Consider the following 17,940-nt stretch of genomic DNA (forward strand, 5'->3'; position numbering starts at 1 on the left):
AAAAAAAAGGCAGAGGAGCTGATCCAAATAAACCACCATGCCGCAAAGCAAAAGATGTTCGGAGAGAGAGAAAATTAAAAAAGCTGCTTCAGAAACAGCAACGTATGGAAATGGCTGATGTCTCCCAACATCAAGAAGCTTCTTGTGACAACTCTAATACTCTCTTCTTGCAACACCATGCCCCGCAAGCAAATCAACCAAAGTCATTGGAAGATTTTATTTCTGAATCTTTGTCTCCAGATGCAGTCCATAAGTTAGAGGTACTTTTTTTAATTTCAGTGCAATTACTCATGCCGGGCCTTTGTTCCATTAATATTCTTGTATTAATTTCAAGAATGTAGCTTTCAAATATCAAAACAAAGATATCTAAATGTTTGAATAGATTTTGATCATATTTCATCACATTTCCCACCAGTGTTAATACAGAATGGAAAAATATGTTAATACATAGCTCGATGATATTTTTGACTTTTTACCTTTGTATCCTAAATATTTATATTAACACTCAAGATTTGTCACTTTTGATTAAACAAATTTACAATTTGCCTCTCATGGTGTTATTTCAAAGTACTTTGGGGAAAAATATCCAGAATTATGATATGTAATCCCATTTTTTAATTTCAAGTGCCTATTTTTGATAAAAGTCATCACAAACTGGAGAAAGTACAAATTTGTTGTTGACGCTTGATAATGGCACAAAAATCTGGAAGATCGTTAGCACTCAAGCCATAAAACGAAATTAGTCTAGCTGAATCTTGCAAAAATCTCTTAACATTTAAAATTGATTTTCACCACAGATAAAACTCATTCAGTTGAAGTATTTATAGATGAGATGGCAGCAATTTTACTTCCCCATTTGCAATATGTTCAAGCAGATGGCTTGTTGCTTTCAGTGTTTGCCCAAGCCCACATTTATTGGTAATCATCTGCATTGCCTAAAGATGTCTCCAAATGAGACATAGTTTTGGAGCACTCAGTCTTTTGCCATAAAAGCCTGTATTTTAAAAAAAGTATTTTTATTTCCATGTTCTGGCCACTGGATGTCACCACATCCTTCAGTGTTGATCTTGGCTTAATGCAAGGATATTTCTACCTTTCTATACTCCTCAGTCTGTGTATTTCCGACTGACAACATAATTTTCTTTGATATAGAATATAATGTCATTGCCAATGTCTGAAACATCAACACCATATAATCACCAAATCTTGTGAAATCTTTCATATCCCAACTGGATATTTGAGATGACAGACATGGGAAAGTCTGCAGATGCTGGAAATCCAAAGCACACACACAAAATGTTAGTGGAACTCAGCAGGCCAGGCAGAGAAGAGTTAGCAGTTGACTTTTCGGGCCGAGACCTTTCATCAGGATATTGGCAGAAAAATGTTGTCTATCCTATTTCTAATTTATTGATCAATGTTAGGAGAGGAGACTGTGGACAAAAAACAGAACCTTTCTAAATAATAAGTAAACGTATTCATGTATCCTTTTAATTCCTTTTCAGTTGCTTTCGAAAGCAAACTTTCTGAATCATTATTTCATGTTTTTGCTTCTTCAATGAGTTGTGCTCCAGAATGTTCAAAATATTTTAAATTTGATGGAAGTGCATGTATAAATAACTTGCTTTCATTAAGTAAATCAGTAGTGGCCAAAGATAAGGTGACAGGACATAAACGTAGCAGCCCTCTTATTCTATTTAGATAACTAGCCTTTATGATAAGTTAGTTTACCTGCAGAGGAAATAGAAAATGTCTGTTTGATAGTCCTAGGTGCATCAGTAATTACATTTCAAACACAAATTGAGAAATTCAGATACACGTGTATGACATTAATATTCTATGCTTTAATTTTTATGATTAAGCTTAAAACATTTTTTTTCATTGAACTTGGCCAGCAAAGGTTGACAAGAATATTAAGGAAGAACAAATGGCTTGTGCTTTTATCACATTTTTCCTTGCATTTTGTTTGTTTCATGCTTTTTCTAAAAATATATTTTTGACTTGCTGCTTGATGTGATCAGCAATACATTAGCAAGTTCATATACAATATGCTGCCAAAATTCATTTTAACATACATAGTTCTCAGTGCAACTGGATTAAGCACACCTCTTCAGATTTTTTTGGGTGTTTAAGGAGTTGATTTTGTTTGATTATTAGATAATCTAATTTGTTTCAATGTGTAAATTGACAAATACTGATGGTTCCCTCTCAGTGATTAAAAATGTGCAGTTTTATCGCTCTACCTGTTTTTTTTTCAACTATTATTAGCTTCATTTATGTCTTGTAGTGAAGAGAATGAGAAACGAAAACATGATTCCTATCAATTATAAACGGCTGGTGGTGAAAAATGACTTGATTGTTTTGTTCTTCATAAGGAATGATTTTGTTCTTCATAAGGAATGTTTTTTGTTGTGACCATTCCTGAACAGTTTAACTGAAATTACAAATTAATTATGAACAGATTTATGCCATTCGGCCCTTCGAGCCTGCTGCTCTGTCATTTAATAAGGTCATTCTTTCAGCTTCTTAACAAGAATCTATCTTCCCCGCCTTAAAGAAACAAATATCTTAGTATATATTTCCGTTGTTCTTTGAGAGAGCAAGTTTTTAAAGACCTGTGACTCTGAACCAAAACGATTGGCCTTCGTAAATGAGGGACCCTTTAATCTTAAATAGTAATCCATGGTTCTTTATCAAGAATCCTCAAAAACTTGCAACTGGCAGATGTATAAGAACTGCTAGGAAAATGAGTCATCACTGCATAACGTGATGATGTGAATAAAAAGTACACTAGCAGACCATATTCTATCGTACTAAGCACTGGACATGAGGCATGACAGATCTAATTAATACTGCAATTTCCTTCAAATTAACTTGGCAATGTGTTTTCTTCAATCAGTCAAAAAACAGCCTGGGGCAATTATTCCCCGACATCTCCATCACTATTCTTGTGTAAGTTCTGCCATGCCACAAAGACAGAATTGCTGGAGAAGACTAAGTCATTGGTACACAGTCACCAGAAAGTGATTCAGGAGTCCTTAACGTATGATTGCATTGAGTCTGGAATCAATGGCATTAAATAAACTACCTGATGTTACCATCTATGACCGTACTCAGTTGAGTCGGTACTCTTTCACATTAAAGTCTTCTCAAAAGCAGTACAAGAGGTTGGAATTGCAACCAAGGTATTCGTTTTGGGGTCTAGAGTCTATCACCAGTCCTTGCCTAGCAATCACATTACTGAACAGATTGATGTCCAGGACATAGTTGACAGATTCAAGTTCACGTTTATTGTCAAATAATTGTACATATATACAACCAAACAACACTGTTCCTCCAGACCACAATGCACCCACAAAACATGTATCACACGCAACACATAAAACAAAATATTACCTTAAATTAATAGAATATCCTACGATGCATGCATTATACAGCAAGGTAAATTTTAAACAATACAGTAAACTAGTGTCAAGACAATAGAGTATTCATTAGTTTCTTTGAAATTGCAGTGGGTGGCAAGAAGATCAACACAAGTAAAATAGTACTTTATAATCTAAGCTGCACTGACCCACCCACTCAAATTTTAGCACTTGCTCGTCAATGACCTACTCTTCAATACCTTGGTCAAAGGATAGGGATTATTTTCAACATATGGCCAAGTGTTTTTTTTTAAATCTACCCCCAACTTTCTTAGAAATGAAATTAAATGTTGATTCTGTAAGCCAAGCTTGAAGCCCATCCATTAGTAAAGTAGTAAGCTCTATACCTTTTGATAAAGAGGAATATTACTATATCGTGACCAGCCTTTTTGAGGACACTAAGTGGTACAATATTTTACATTTTTAATTCGCTCTTTCCTCCATATATAATTCTTCTCAAATATTGGTTTACTTTTAATGATTAATCCTTGTCACTTTCCGATTTTTTCTTAAAGCTACGTGAAACTGTAAAATAAATTCCAAAACTAGTGGAATACGGACATACTGCATGTCTGCAACTACTCGCAGTTCATTTGACATTTATATCTTGAAATTTTGCAAAATTTAGAAATAAAACTGATCATTGAGTTGGAAATATTAATATTCTTGTCCTGACTTTATTACTTCATTCCCTTTTTATTAACTCCACCTATTAGTTTTATATTACTAGAGATATGTTTGGCAATTAAAAATAATTTTAGTTACGAGTAATGTTTATATGGTTAGAGTAGGATGTGTATGATCGTGGTAGGACAATAACTATGATATATCTTGCAGAAATTGGATCAATAAATTGGGTTAATATTGAACTATTTTATTTAGACTGCTGCTAATTTAGAAAGAAGTGACGAGAAAGTAAACATGAAATGCAAATTTAGTCCATAATTACCAGTAAGAGTTTTATGTTGACCTGTTTTTGTTAAGAAGGTTAAGAGCTTGGTAAAGCATTAATTACTGTGAGTAAATTATCTAAGCTGGAAGAATCAATTTTCATATTTTTCCAACTTTTGTGATGGTGGCTTTAACTGATCTGTAAGATATGTGAACCCTGAGTCAGCAAATTAGAATGTATAATTACTGTTGAACATTAAGGCTTGAACTTCAAACTTCGTCTCAAAATGTAACCATGTTAGTATGTTATGCTGACTCAAAGCATTGGGATAATGGCATTATGCAGAAGTGACTTATTCAAGGTCACAGCGTAGAGATTTTGTTTTACAGTAATCTAAAAACCTAATAATGTTAATTACATTGATTATTGTAGCTGCGTTGATTGGATGGTGCTGTTGCATTTTGTAACTTTTCTGAAAATTTCTTGCAATTTTTCTGTGTTTGCTTTAAATCCTATAAATTTGCATTGATAATTAACTAATATAGCTGTTTATTATTCTTGCTTTTATTGTTTTTATTTTCTTCTTGCCTCCTGAAGGTAAGACTAGTGAGGTCATCTCCACCAAACTCCCAGTTCACAGCAACTTTCCAAGAGTCATACCAGGTCTATAAACGGTACCAGATGGCCATCCACCAGGACCCCCCTGATAAACCAACTGAACACCAGGTTAGAATGAGAAGTACTTAATTCTCAAATCTTAGAGGTAAAGCAGCCCAGCTAATGAAGGGATTGCCAATGAGGTTCATATAGAAAAAAAATACTTGTTCATCCGAATATTTTTTTCCCTTTCCAATTTTAGTGGGTATGTATTAATGGTTAAGGAATAATAAGTAAAACATTAAGTAGTGAGAGTAAATGTGTATAATATAGCTTCCTGATAAGAGTAAGTACATAAATTATAATCATCAAGTTATAGCTTAATTGACTAATCCTAATACAATCACTCTGCATATGTGTAAAATTTAATTAAATGTTGGATTGAATTATGAAATTGAAACATTTTTGAATTTCTGAAATGAGCAAATTAAATTTGGAAATTCACTAACAAAATAAACTGGCTTTGTAATTTTATCAAACCAATCTTAAGAATAGAGATGCCATTCTCTTCTTTATAATTGGATGATCATTTATAGTACAGATTTAGCAATCCATTTCTATCGATTTTGTTGTGAAAAATGACAGCCTAAAACTCTTGTACTGGGCAGAAGCTATACACATGTAGGGACAGATGTTTTCTTATTCAATATCTCCTTGTTATGGGAGTCCAGAGCACAGAATCTGTATATCAAAAACATTTATCTTGATATCTGGAAAGATGTGAGTTCCTTTCAAATTAAGTTAATGTATATCCTGCATTCTTGGGCACCCCTATTTTAGAAAGGGCATTAAAGCCATGTGAATTGTACTGTCTCCTGGGTTGATGCCAAGAAGGGGGAACTACTTCTTGTGCCAAAGGGAAAAACTAAGAAGTGATGTTTGGAATTCCTATTTTCATATTGAATTCTAATAGGTTAAAAAAGGGGAATTTTTTTTTCTTTGTGGAACTGGTGTTAAAAGAAGACCAGTTTAAAATTCTTAAAAGGAATTTTCCTTTTATGGATTCCTTTCGGGTTTCAATCAGAAACCTCTCCACTAATGCTAAATCTGCACAATAAAATGTATACTGATGTTTTTGAATCAATTAGAGTAGACTTTGCAATGATCTCTTCAGGTTAGGTTACTGTGCAAGCAGTTATGTGCACAGGACAGAGACTATGGCGTCTAAGAGAACAGTTAAGTGATGATAATGATCCACCTAGCAATTTGACCTTTGAGCCAGTTTGTAAGTGTAAACATAAGTGTTCGTTAGCAGCGTGGACTGAATCAGAGTTAGAACTTACAAATCAAGTTGATGTGTTGTTTATTGCCAGCAGATGGCATATAAAAGAGAAAAAAATTCTAATTTATTAGTTACAAATTTTTGAGAATAGTTTGACACATAAATAAATTTAAATAGGCTTTTGAACTGGATGTGGAGGAGACCCTGCACTACTCTTGCCTTCAGTGGTAAAACCTAATTGTAAACTTTTGTTTACTTTGTGTCTTATTATAAACATGTTATCAATTTTTATTTTGAAAATTTACATGATCTCATGCTCTGAAGGTGAAACTAGTGCCAGTTTCCTTCGATGATCCAGCTTTCACTGAATCCTTTAACCAGTCAGCAACTCTGTACTCCAAGTATCAGATGGCTGTGCACCATGATTCACCTGATGAATGTAGTGTGTCAGAGGTAAAAATATTTATATTTGTTAATTTACTGGTTCTTATAGAAATGCCGTTATTTCATTGGTAATTCACAAAAAAGCAATTTGTTTTGTTAAAAAAGCTCTCTCAGTTGCCTTGGATTTCTAGATGCCCCATTAACCATGTATTTTTTAAAAATCTTGTTAATTATGAAAATGTTAATTATGAACAGGTTTGGTGACTAGGGCATGGAGAGCTCTATATTCCCACAAAAGAAAGACAATAATATATGGCATGTATATGTCTAGTTTGGTCATATCCCTTTCTTGTAGACTTTCATTTTAGCTCTCTAAATATACTTACACTCCATGTTAACTGAGAGGTATTACTCACTAACATTGCGCTGAAAGTTGTGTTATTATAAAACATACAGATTTTTTTCTTACAATGTATGATTTGCCATTTAAAGAAATTTTTGCAATTGGAGCATATGGTTTTATATTTATGCTGAGTCTCTTATTAATATCAAAATTTGATAAATAGCTGATGCAGTTATTCCTGATTTGGTGCATACCTGCCCATGCTTCTCAAAGGTATTGAAAGCTTGTGCTTTGAATTGCCCCTTTATTCATTTCTGTTTTCATGCTCAGGAAATAAATGAAAAAAAATAGCATGTTACAATATTTACTCATAGTCTGTACAGATCTCTGAATAATTCTTGTTATGAGAGTAAATCTTAAGTACTATCACAAGGTTGCTTTCATGAAGTGACAAAATAAGTATGTTGTCCATATTGAGAAAAGTGGGCAATTGGAAACTGGAAAAAGGATGAGTTTCTATTTTCTTCATGATACATTTTAAGCTCTCAGGGTAGATGTTAGAAACACAAGATATATTCTGCAGATGATGCAAATCTTGAGCAATACACTCAAAATGCAGGAGGAACAGTGAGTGAGGCAGCGTCTAAGGAGAGGAATAAACAGTTGAAGTTTTAGGGCAAGGCCCTCTGTCAGGACAGGATATAACAAGATAGTTTTGCAATAAGAGAATCATGAGTGGGGGGGGCAGAGTTTTAAAGCGAGTAGCTAATCATTTAAAAGAGGCATGTAGGAATTACTGATCACAAAAAGTGGTGAACATATGGAATTCTCTGCCCCAAGAGTTGTGGAAGCTAGCTTATTAGAAGTATTTAAACTGGGGGCAGATAATTTTTTGAAACCTTGGGACATTGAATGCTGTGGGGTTCTAGTACAGGGGTGGTTCAGCCAAGATCAAATTGAATGATGAAGCAAGCTTGAGGGGCCAGGTAGTCCTGTTTTATAGTTCATGCACTTTTATGTAACTATTATGAAGTTTTAAACTGTAAATAAAAGTTGATTTGGATTTCTGGTTTAACTGGAATATGAATCCAGCATTTTATAGGAAGCAAATACATATTCCAATCTGTAGAAGTACATTCTTCCTCGATCACTTTCTAAAATCAGTATTGTGCAAGGGGATTATGATTTTATTTTCCCAAATCTTTGGATTTCCCAAAGATTCTGTCAAGAAAAATCCATATTGATCACAAACATAAGAAAATTCTGTAGATGCTGCAAATTCAAGACAACACACATACATCCATGGGAATGAATATAAACAGTCGATGTTTTTTCCAGTCCTGATGAAAGGGCTTGACCCAAAACATTGACTGTTTACTCTTTTCCATAGCTGCTGCCTGACCTGCTGAGTTCCTCCGGCATTTTGTGTGTGTTCCCAATGTGACAAGAATACACATAGATTAAGATGTAGCTGGCCTGGGCTGGCACCAGTGGAATCAGCAGTTGGCCTGCCACCTGTCTTCAGGAGAGAGAGAGATAAGGAAAACAATGGAGCAGCATTTGGAGATGTTAATGAAGGAAGGAGAGCCGGCAAGAGCGGCTCCCCCTTTGAACCCCGAACTGTTTGAAGTGATGGACAGGCGATACCGCAGCAGGGGGATAAAAAGGGACAGGTTTGCTAAGGCAGGACACACACACGACACCCGAGGTAACAAGACCCTGGAAGCGGTGCGTCTCTCACAAGTCGGTGGGAAGTACCGGGCCATAGACGCACAGGGTGAAAAGGCACGATCGGCGGGAGCCTGGTGTGTGTCCACCCTTGCCTGGGTGCCGGGTTCACCGCAGAGAAACGATCGCATCTGGAAACGGAGGGGTCACGGTCGGTGACCTCAGATGACATCACAAAGGACTCGCCCAAAAGCTGACTGTGAAGGTCTGTGTGGAAGTCGTTTTGAATATTCATTCGTTTTGCTCTCTCTCTCCTTCCCCCACACTGTCCATCTCCCACGGCAGCGATTACTGTGAACTGAACTGAACTAAATTGAACTGAACTTTGCGTCACTTTGAAATTGGTCATTTACCCCTAGACAACGATAGAGCTTGATTGATCCTGTTATCTGAATTCTGTGTACATGTATGTTTATCATTGCTGAACTGTTGCATTCATTATCCTTTTGATTAGAGTACTGTGTTGCTTGTTTCTTTAATAAAACTTTCTTAGTTCTAGTAATCCAGACTCCAACTGAGTGATCCATTTCTGCTGGTTTGGCAACCCAGTTACGGGGTACGTAACATAAGTGGGGGCTTGTCCGGGATTTTGAATGCTAAATTTGGGACGGAGTAAATTGATTGGGTCAAAATTCCCGAAAGAAAGAAAAGACAAACAGCAGAAATGGGGGCTGAAGAAATTATAAAGGCGCCGACCTTGGAGGCATTAGAGGATGCCAGGAAAACGGAATTGGTAGCTGTGGCCAAACGGTTGAATCTTGCTAAGGGGAAGTCGACAATGAGGAGAGAGGAGATACACAGAGCTATCGTAGAGCACTATGTATCAAAAGGTGTGTTTCCCCAAGGCGAGCTGGAGGTGGTGTCTATTGAAAAACCTGCCGGAGACGCGGTACAGGTGCAGCTTGAAAAACTGAGACTCGAGCACGAGTTCCGGGTACGGCAGTTAGAACACGAAGAGAAGCAGTTAGAAAGGCAGGAGAAAGAGAGAGAGTTAGAAAGGCAGGAGAGAGAGAGAAACAGCTGGAGCGAGAGGAGAAACAGAGGGAAAGGGAATTCGAGCTGGAGAAGTTAAAGATAAGGGCAGAGCAGGGGCCTGTGCCGAACCAAGGTGGAGGGTTCCGGGCGACCCAGGAGGTTAGGCTGGTTCCCTCATTTGACGATACCGACGTGGATCAGTACTTTCTCCATTTCAAAAAAGTTGCTATAAGTCAGGACTGGCCGAGGGATAAGTGGGTTGTTTTGCTTCAGAGTGTACTGAAAGGGAAAGCCCAAGAAGCTTACTCAGCTTTGTCCGCGGAAGATGCCCAGAGGTATGAGGTGGTGAAAGAGGCCATCCTCAGGATTTATGAGTTGGTCCCGGAGGCATACCGGCAGAGGTTCTGGAATGCGAGGAAGCAGTGGGACCGCACGTATTTAGAGTTTGCCCGTGAGATGCAGACATATTGTGAGCGTTGGTGCGCCTCGAAGGGGGTAGAGGGGGATTATGACAGACTGCTACAGCTGATCCTGATTGAGCAGTTTAAAGGTTGTGTCCCTGAGGGTATGAGACCCTACCTAGATGAGAAAGAGGCAGCCACGTTAGCCGCAACTGCTAAGTTAGCGGATGAGTATGCGTTGACGCATAAAATGAAGTTTGCCCCGAGTAAAGGCTACCAGAAGGGTAGTCAGGACGGCGGAAAGAGTCCGCCCGAAAAGTCAGAAAGTAAGCCGGGGACTAACGAGAAGGATAAGGTAGACCGGGAGCAGTCTGGTAGGAAGTCTCCTGGGGTCGTCTGTTATAATTGCAGGAAAGTCGGACACTTTGCGTCCAGGTGCTTTGCCCCAAAGAAGGAGACGGGAAAAGGAAAAACGGCGATTTTGACTGGCTGTATCGAGCTGGTAAACGAACCGCTAGGGAAGGACAGATCTGCCAAAGTTCAGGAAGGGCGCGAAAAGTTTATCTCGGCCGGATTGGTGTCAGTGAAGGAGGGGTTAAAACCAGTTCCAGTGCGGATCTGGAGAGACACGGGAGCGTGTCAGTCACTAATACTGAAGAGTGTATTAGAGTTTAGCTCAGAGACCCAGACCTGGGAGGTTAAGGTGAAAGGTATTTGGGGAGGGACAGAGGCAGTCCCTTTGCACCAGATACACTTACAAAGCAACCTGGTCTCTGGACTCGTCACGATCGGGGTGAGGTCCGAATTACCGATGAAAGGCATGGAAGTCTTGCTCAGTAATGACCTCGCCGGGGGAATCATGTTCGAAGCAGTGAGATTGACAGGTCAGCCTGCCAGCATTGAGGCCCCGCCCATGGACTCACAGGTTCATCACGGGACTGCGGTAGTAAATTTAGCTGAGACGTTTCTGCCAGCCTTGTACGAGAAGGGGGTAGAAAGTGAAAAGAAGGAATGTAGTGAGACAAGAGGTAGTGAGGGAGCTGAGACAGACTCAGCATTAGCCAGGAAAGAATTTGTGCAGGTCCAGGAGCGAGACGAGGGGCTGATGGTTTTGGCAGAGACAGCTCTCTCTGACACAGAATTAACAAGTGCACTAGTAGGCTATCGTGTGGAGGAGGAAACAGTTGGTGGAATCATGAAAGAGGTTTACCGGCTGCCCAGGAGGAAGGATGTTATTGATTATGACCGACGCGAACTGAGACGGTCACAGGCTTTTGATATGCTAACAAACCTAGTCGGTGTTAGCGTGGAAATCAATGAAGCTAGGGTCCCCCTGATAAGAGAAAAAAACCATTTTGAAAAGATGAGTATGGTATCGACCAGATGGGAGAAGGCTGTTGTTTTGGCCAGCTCTGCTGATAAGATCTCTCCCTTAATCCCCGAACAAAGCGACTCTTTAGGAGAAGTAATTAAACGACTTGCACACGTGTGTTTGATTGTCCCGAGGCGATGCAAAGAACTGGGACATTGGGTGGTGTTTGTTACACTAGGTCTGCCTAGCAAGCAACATCCATATAGAATGAGTAATTCAGTGACAAAAGGGCTGGCGAACACAGAGGTGTGTATTGGCAATGTAATACGGCTGTCTGAAGCCAGCTTGATAGTGAACCTTGAAAAAAATGAGTTCGGCCACATGAAGGTCACTTACCTGGGAATTGTGGTGACACGGGCAGCTCGCAGCGATGCAAGCTAAAATGCGGGCTATCTCTGACATCCCAACCCCGACAGACAAGAGGGCCCTCAGAAGGCTCTTGGAGATGGTGGGGTACTGTAGGAAGTTTTGCAATAACTCTGCGGTCACTACCCCTCCCCCTCCTACTAAGCCCTTGCGAGAGAAAACTAAGTCGGAATGGGACGACCCTTGTTATTGTGGTCCGGGACAAAACCAAATGAGAGGTTACATTGATCGCAATTCATCAGTGTTTTTGGCCACTATGAAGTTTGCTAAGTTGGAGCCTGGTCTAAGGGATTATTAACAACACATATAAAAGGAACAGAAAATGTGATAGCTGACTGTCTGTCAGGTGTTGACAACTTCAACTCGCTGTATTAGCCAAATAGCTGATAAAGATGTATATTTTTGTGTATCAAATAATGTATTCATGTTTGTAATTTTTACCCCCGGTAAAAATCCTTAAAGGGGGGAAGTGTGACAAGAATACACATAGATTAAGATGTAGCTGGCCTGGGCTGGCACCAGTGGAATCAGTAGTTGGTCTGCCACCTGTCTTCAGGAGAGAGAGAGATAAGGAAAACAATGGAGCAGCATTTGGAGATGTTAATGAAGGAAGGAGAGCTGGCAAGAGCGGCTCCCCCTTTGAACCCTGAACTGTTTGAAGTGATGGACAGGCGATACCCCAGCAGGGGGATAAAAAGGGACAGGTTCGCTAAGGCAGGACACACACACGACACCCGAGGTAACAAGACCCTGGAAGCGGTGCGTCTCTCACAAGTCGGTGGGAAGTACCGGGCCATAGACGCACAGGGTGAAAAGGCACGATCGGCGGGAACCTGGTGTGTGTCCACCCTTGCCTGGGTGCCGGGTTCACCGCAGAGAAACGATCGCATCTGGAAACGGAGGGGTCACGGTCGGTGACCTCAGATGACATCACAAAGGACTCGCCCGAAAGCTGACTGTGAAGGTCTGTGTGGAAATCGTTTTGAATATTCATTCGTTTTGCTCTCTCTCTCCTTCCCCCATTCTGTCCATCTCCCACGGCAGCGATTACTGCGAATTGAACTGAACTTTGCGTCACTTTGAAATTGGTCATTTACCCCTAGACAACGATAGAGCTTGATTGATCCTGTTATCTGAATTCTGTGTACATGTATGTTTATCATTGCTGAACTGTTGCATTCATTATCCTTTTGATTAGAGTACTGTGTTGCTTGTTTCTTTAATAAAACTTTCTTAGTTCTAGTAATCCAGACTCCAACTGAGTGATCCATTTCTGCTGGTTTGGCAACCCAGTTACGGGGTACGTAACACCAAATATTAATCAATATAATTTTTGTCTTCCACTTTAGCTTTGAAGGTTAGGGTAATAATCTTTCCAATTTGCCATAGAAGAGTGAATTATTCTAATGTTTTTCTTGTCTTTTATTTCTATAATGACAAAATGGTAATGTAATGTGATTTTTCTTTTTTTTAAAATGCGCTTGTTCTTTCTATGTACAAGTTAGAATTTCTGAATTCCATTTTAGGAAAACTCCAATAAAGTTCCATTGATATCCTCATTGGCTGTTATGGATTATTGGATGATTAATATTTTGATCACATATTAAACAAATTAAACGTTCCTATTTGACTCTGCAACATTTTTTTATGATCTCTTGTTTTCTAAAGCCTTAACTGTTTACTGAATTGAGAAAATTAGTCAAGACTATTGGGGAAGAAGAAATGAAAGTGATGTTATTACTAGTAAGAAGTGTTTTACTTCTTGCCAGTAAAAATATCACTTTCAACAAGTGAGACCAAAAGCTGAGCAGAAAAACAGAAACTTGTATGCGATGTCCTTTGTTATGGATGCTACTGAGTATGAAAGCATTAACTAAGATCTGCAGTTCTCTTCATTTTTCAAGAGTCCCTGTGAATTGGAAGATAGCAAATGGAAGGCAACTTTTACAGAAAGGACAACCAATTAGAAAAATTCTGGAATTCATTGTTAACAATTAGAAACAAGACATTTCAAACCATTATGATTGAACATGACCATTCTAATTTACAAAAGAGAAATTGAATTTGACAAATAGTAGGAATTTTGTGAATATGATTGCCATGATTGATAGAAACATAGAAAACCTACTGCACAATACAGGCCTTTCAGCCCACATTGCTGTGCTGAACATGTACTTCAGAAATTACCTAGGGTTACCCATAGCCCTATATTTTTCTGAGCTCCATGTACCTACCCAGGAGTCTCTTAAAAGACCCTATTGTATCCGCCTCCACCACTGTCACTGGCAGCCCATTCCACACACTCACCACTCTCTGCGAAAAAAAACCTACCCCTGACATCTCCTCTGTATCTACTTCCAAGCACCTGAAAACTGTGTCCTCTCATGCTAGCCATTTCAGCCCTGGGAAAAAGCCTTTGATTATCCACACGATCAATGCCTCTCATCATCTTGTACACCTCTATCATGTCACCTCTCATCCTCCGTCGCTCCAAGGAGAAAAGGCCAAGTTCATTCAACCTATTCTCATAAGGCATGCTCCCCAATCCAGGCAACATCCTTGTAAGTCTCCTCTGAACCCTTTCTATAGTTTCCACATCCTTCTTGTAGTAAGGTGACCAGAACTGAACAGAGTACTCCAAGTGGGGTTGGACCAGGGTCCCATGCAGTGGCATGTACAGTGGTAGGAGGAATTAACAGAGTTTATTTATGTGAAGAGAAGTTGTAAATGAGAGAAATAGTGAAGGATCCCGGTGTTGTCCTGCACTGTAAAACAGCAGACGGGTGCAGTGAGGGGTTTGGAGAGTGAACAATGTATTGACATTCATTGCTCGCTGGTTGGTGCAGAGGAACACTGAAGTGAGCAGTTTCAAACTCCTGGGAGTGCACATCTTACATAACCTCTTGTGGTCCCAGAACACATCCTCCACAGTCAAGAAAGCTCACCAATTCCTCGACTTTCTGTGAGGAGGCTCAAGAGTGTTTGTGTATGCACATCTGTACTCACAACCTTCTACAGACATGCAATGGAACACATCCTAACATACTGTATCACTGTGCGATACGGATACTACACTGTAGTGGATAAGAGAGCTTGACAATGAGAAGTAAAAACTGCCCAACACATCACTGATACACCTGCCATAAAGGACATACTGTATATATACATAAAGGTGCTGTATAATGGCCAACAATATCATGAAGGATCTACCCACATTGCCTTTGGATTGTTTGCCCCATTCCTATCAGCATCCACACCAGGACCACTGGACTCAGAAACAGTTACATCCCCCAAGCCGTCAACGCCTCCACCCGTTAACCCACACACTACCACTACATACACATCACTAAGTGTCACCTTATGTACATAGTATAGTCTATGTATAGAACACTTACACAGCACATACATAGAGTCAGAATCATTTTCCCAGGGTGGAAATGTCAAATACGAGAAGGCATAGCTTTAAGGTGACAGGGAGAGAATTTCAGGGGGGTGTGTGGGGCAAATAATAGTTTAGTTTTATGAACAAAGTGGTGGGGCCTGGTATGTGCTGCCATGGGTTATGGTGGAAGTGGATATGATAAACTTTTAGACAGGAAATGGAGGGATATTAATCACATGCAGACCAAAGAGGTTTAATTTCGTTTGGCATTTGCTTCATTGTGGGAAGAAGCGCCTGTTCCTGTGCTGTATTGTTCTGTGTTCAGGATGAACAACGTTGACAGAAAACTCTAGCCAGGTGTATCTGTGGCAACAAGTAGAGTCCTCAAGTCTTTGAGAACAGAGAGTCCAAGGGGTAAAAGTACATAGTTCTTTGAAAGTGCAGTACCGTTATCAATCATGGCTTTGAGTACAGGAGTTGGGACTTTACATGTTAATGGTGAGACCCCACAAGGTATTGTGCACAATTCTAGTCACCCATTTATGGGATGAATGTCATTAAACTGGAAAGGGGCTGGACGTTTAGAGGAGTTTAAAACTGGAGGGCATAATTGCAAAGGGACCTGAAGAGCAACTTTTTCCAAACACAGGTGGAAGGTATATGGTACAAGCTACAGAGGAGACATTTGGTCAAGTACATGGACAGGAGAGTTTCAGAGCAGGGGTCCCCAACCTTTTTTGCAACGCGGACCAGCCGACCCCGGGGTGGGGGTTGGTGTAGGGTTGCCAACGGACAAGAGTAGCAGTCAAATACGTTGTGTTTACCCCAGAAAGACTACAATGACCATGAAGCCTTGCGCGGCACCAGTGCGCATGAGTGACTTGTACATGCGTGTATGTGCCAATTCTTTTCTGCAAATCTTTTTTGGCGATTCTGTTCGGGGTGGGGGGTGTTAATCACGACTGGAATATAGGTGATAAGTGGCTAATACACTCAATTTTGTTTCTAAAAAGGTTTATCTAACAAATTTAATATTAAACACACAGCGCATATTTCCCTCGCATGAATATAGTGATAAGTCAATTATCAGGGGAACTTGAAGTAAGTGTTGAACGAACTTCCAGTAGAAATGATAGAGGCAAGTTTGATATTATCATTTAAAGAAAAATTGGATAGGTACATTGGCAGGAAAGGAATGGAGGGTTATGGGCTGAGTGCAGGTCAGTGGGACTAGGTGAAAGTAGCGTTCGGCACAGATTAGAAGGGCAGAGATGGCCTGTTTCTGTGCTGTAATTGTTATATGGTTATATGAGTCACTTATAAGTCAATAGCGTCATAACATTTTAGGTAGCGTTTGGATATTAAACTCACAGCACATATTTTCCTCATATGAACATATAAGATCATTGCAACGCACCAATATCGCTGAATCAGTGGGAGCCCTGGGTTTGTTTTCCTGCAACAACATGGTCCCATCGAGGGGTGATGGGAGACAGCAATACTCGAAGGGGGTTCCATATGTCCAGTCTATTCCGCAATTTAGTTTTCGTGGCATTCATTGCAGAGATATGTTGGAAATGGAAGCAACAGTTTCAGTGCTTTCGTGGCTATCTCAGGATATTTAGCCTTGACTTTGATCCGGAATGCTGGCAGAGATGTTGTGTCAAACATACTTTTCAGCCCGCCGTCATTTGCAAGCTAGAGGAGCTGATCTCCTTCCCATGGATGACGCGTGGGTAATGACCTCGGGTGCGTTCAAGCTCAACAGTGCGTGACAGGGAATGAGGAAAGGTGTAGCTGACTCATATAGCCAAATCATATCGTTTCCTCGTGGCCCGGTAGCACATGCTTTGCGGCCCAGTGGTTGGGGACCGCTGTTTTAGAGGGATATGGGCCAAACACAGACAAATGGAACTCACACAAATAGACATTTTGGTCAATAGAGATGAGTCCAGCCGAAGGAGTTTCTGTCATGCAGGAAAAGAGCACTGAAGACTGGGGAAGCCCTTCAACCATATGGAGAGTGTGCAGAGAGTTTGAAAGTAGAAGTTAGATGAGCAAAGTCAAGTCACGAATTATCAGTGGCAGCTAAAATTAAGGGAATGCACAATAAATGTTAATAATATAAGCATATTAGTGAGTGTTTTAAGTATATGAAGAACAAGAGTGTAACCAGCAAATGAGTGGGGCCTGTTGTGCAGCAAGTTACACTCTATGTATGGGGCCAGAGGAGGAGGACATGGTCTGAAATAAATAACTTTCATCTGTATTCACCTTGGAGAAAAACATATTTGGATATTTCAGACGATGCAGTGAAATTCCAAAGCAATGGATTGAGTTGTAAGGAGAGACTGCATAGGCTGGGCTTTTTTGCTGTTGGTGTATCAGATGATGAGGGGCTAAACTTAAAGAGGACATTAAATCATAAGGGGCATAGACACTGTGAATGGAAAGAGACTTTTTCAAGCACAGGGGAGTCTTAAAACTGGAGAGCATAGATTTAAGTTGAGTGGTAAAAGATTTAAAAGAGAGGGCAAGGGATTCCCCATAAGCTTAACAGTCAGCTATCTACATTCTGGGGAAAATAGACCCAGGATTTGACATCTCTCCTTATAATTCGGTCCCAGTCACATCCCCGTATCCCTTCATGCCCTGACCAGTCAAGAATCTAATATAGGATTATCTGTCGTGATAGGCATTCATTAAGATTGTTGTACAGAACAAGGACTCTCCGTGTTGCATGTATAAACATGGATACATAAATTTGATTTCCTCTTCTTCACTTTGTTTGAGAAT

The 17,940-nt window shown here is 39.9% G+C and overlaps 1 protein-coding gene across 7 annotated transcripts in view; it reads left to right on the forward strand.

Moving 5' to 3' along the window:
* LOC134359051 (arginyl-tRNA--protein transferase 1) overlaps positions 1–17,940 on the forward strand; it is a 183,041-nt gene that overhangs the window by 32,628 nt on the left and 132,473 nt on the right. For 4 of the 7 annotated variants that reach the window (XM_063071915.1, XM_063071916.1, XM_063071919.1 and 1 more), the window contains exons 6-8: positions 10–260; positions 4,912–5,040; positions 6,518–6,646. In XM_063071915.1, coding sequence (XP_062927985.1) covers positions 10–260; positions 4,912–5,040; positions 6,518–6,646 — 509 coding nt within the window. The remainder of the gene's footprint in view (positions 1–9; positions 261–4,911; positions 5,041–6,517; positions 6,647–17,940) is intronic. The other 3 variants (XM_063071920.1, XM_063071918.1, XM_063071917.1) reach the window with 2 other exon arrangements.

Source organism: Mobula hypostoma, chromosome 19, assembly GCF_963921235.1.
Source record: "Mobula hypostoma chromosome 19, sMobHyp1.1, whole genome shotgun sequence".
NCBI lineage: Eukaryota > Metazoa > Chordata > Chondrichthyes > Myliobatiformes > Myliobatidae > Mobula > Mobula hypostoma.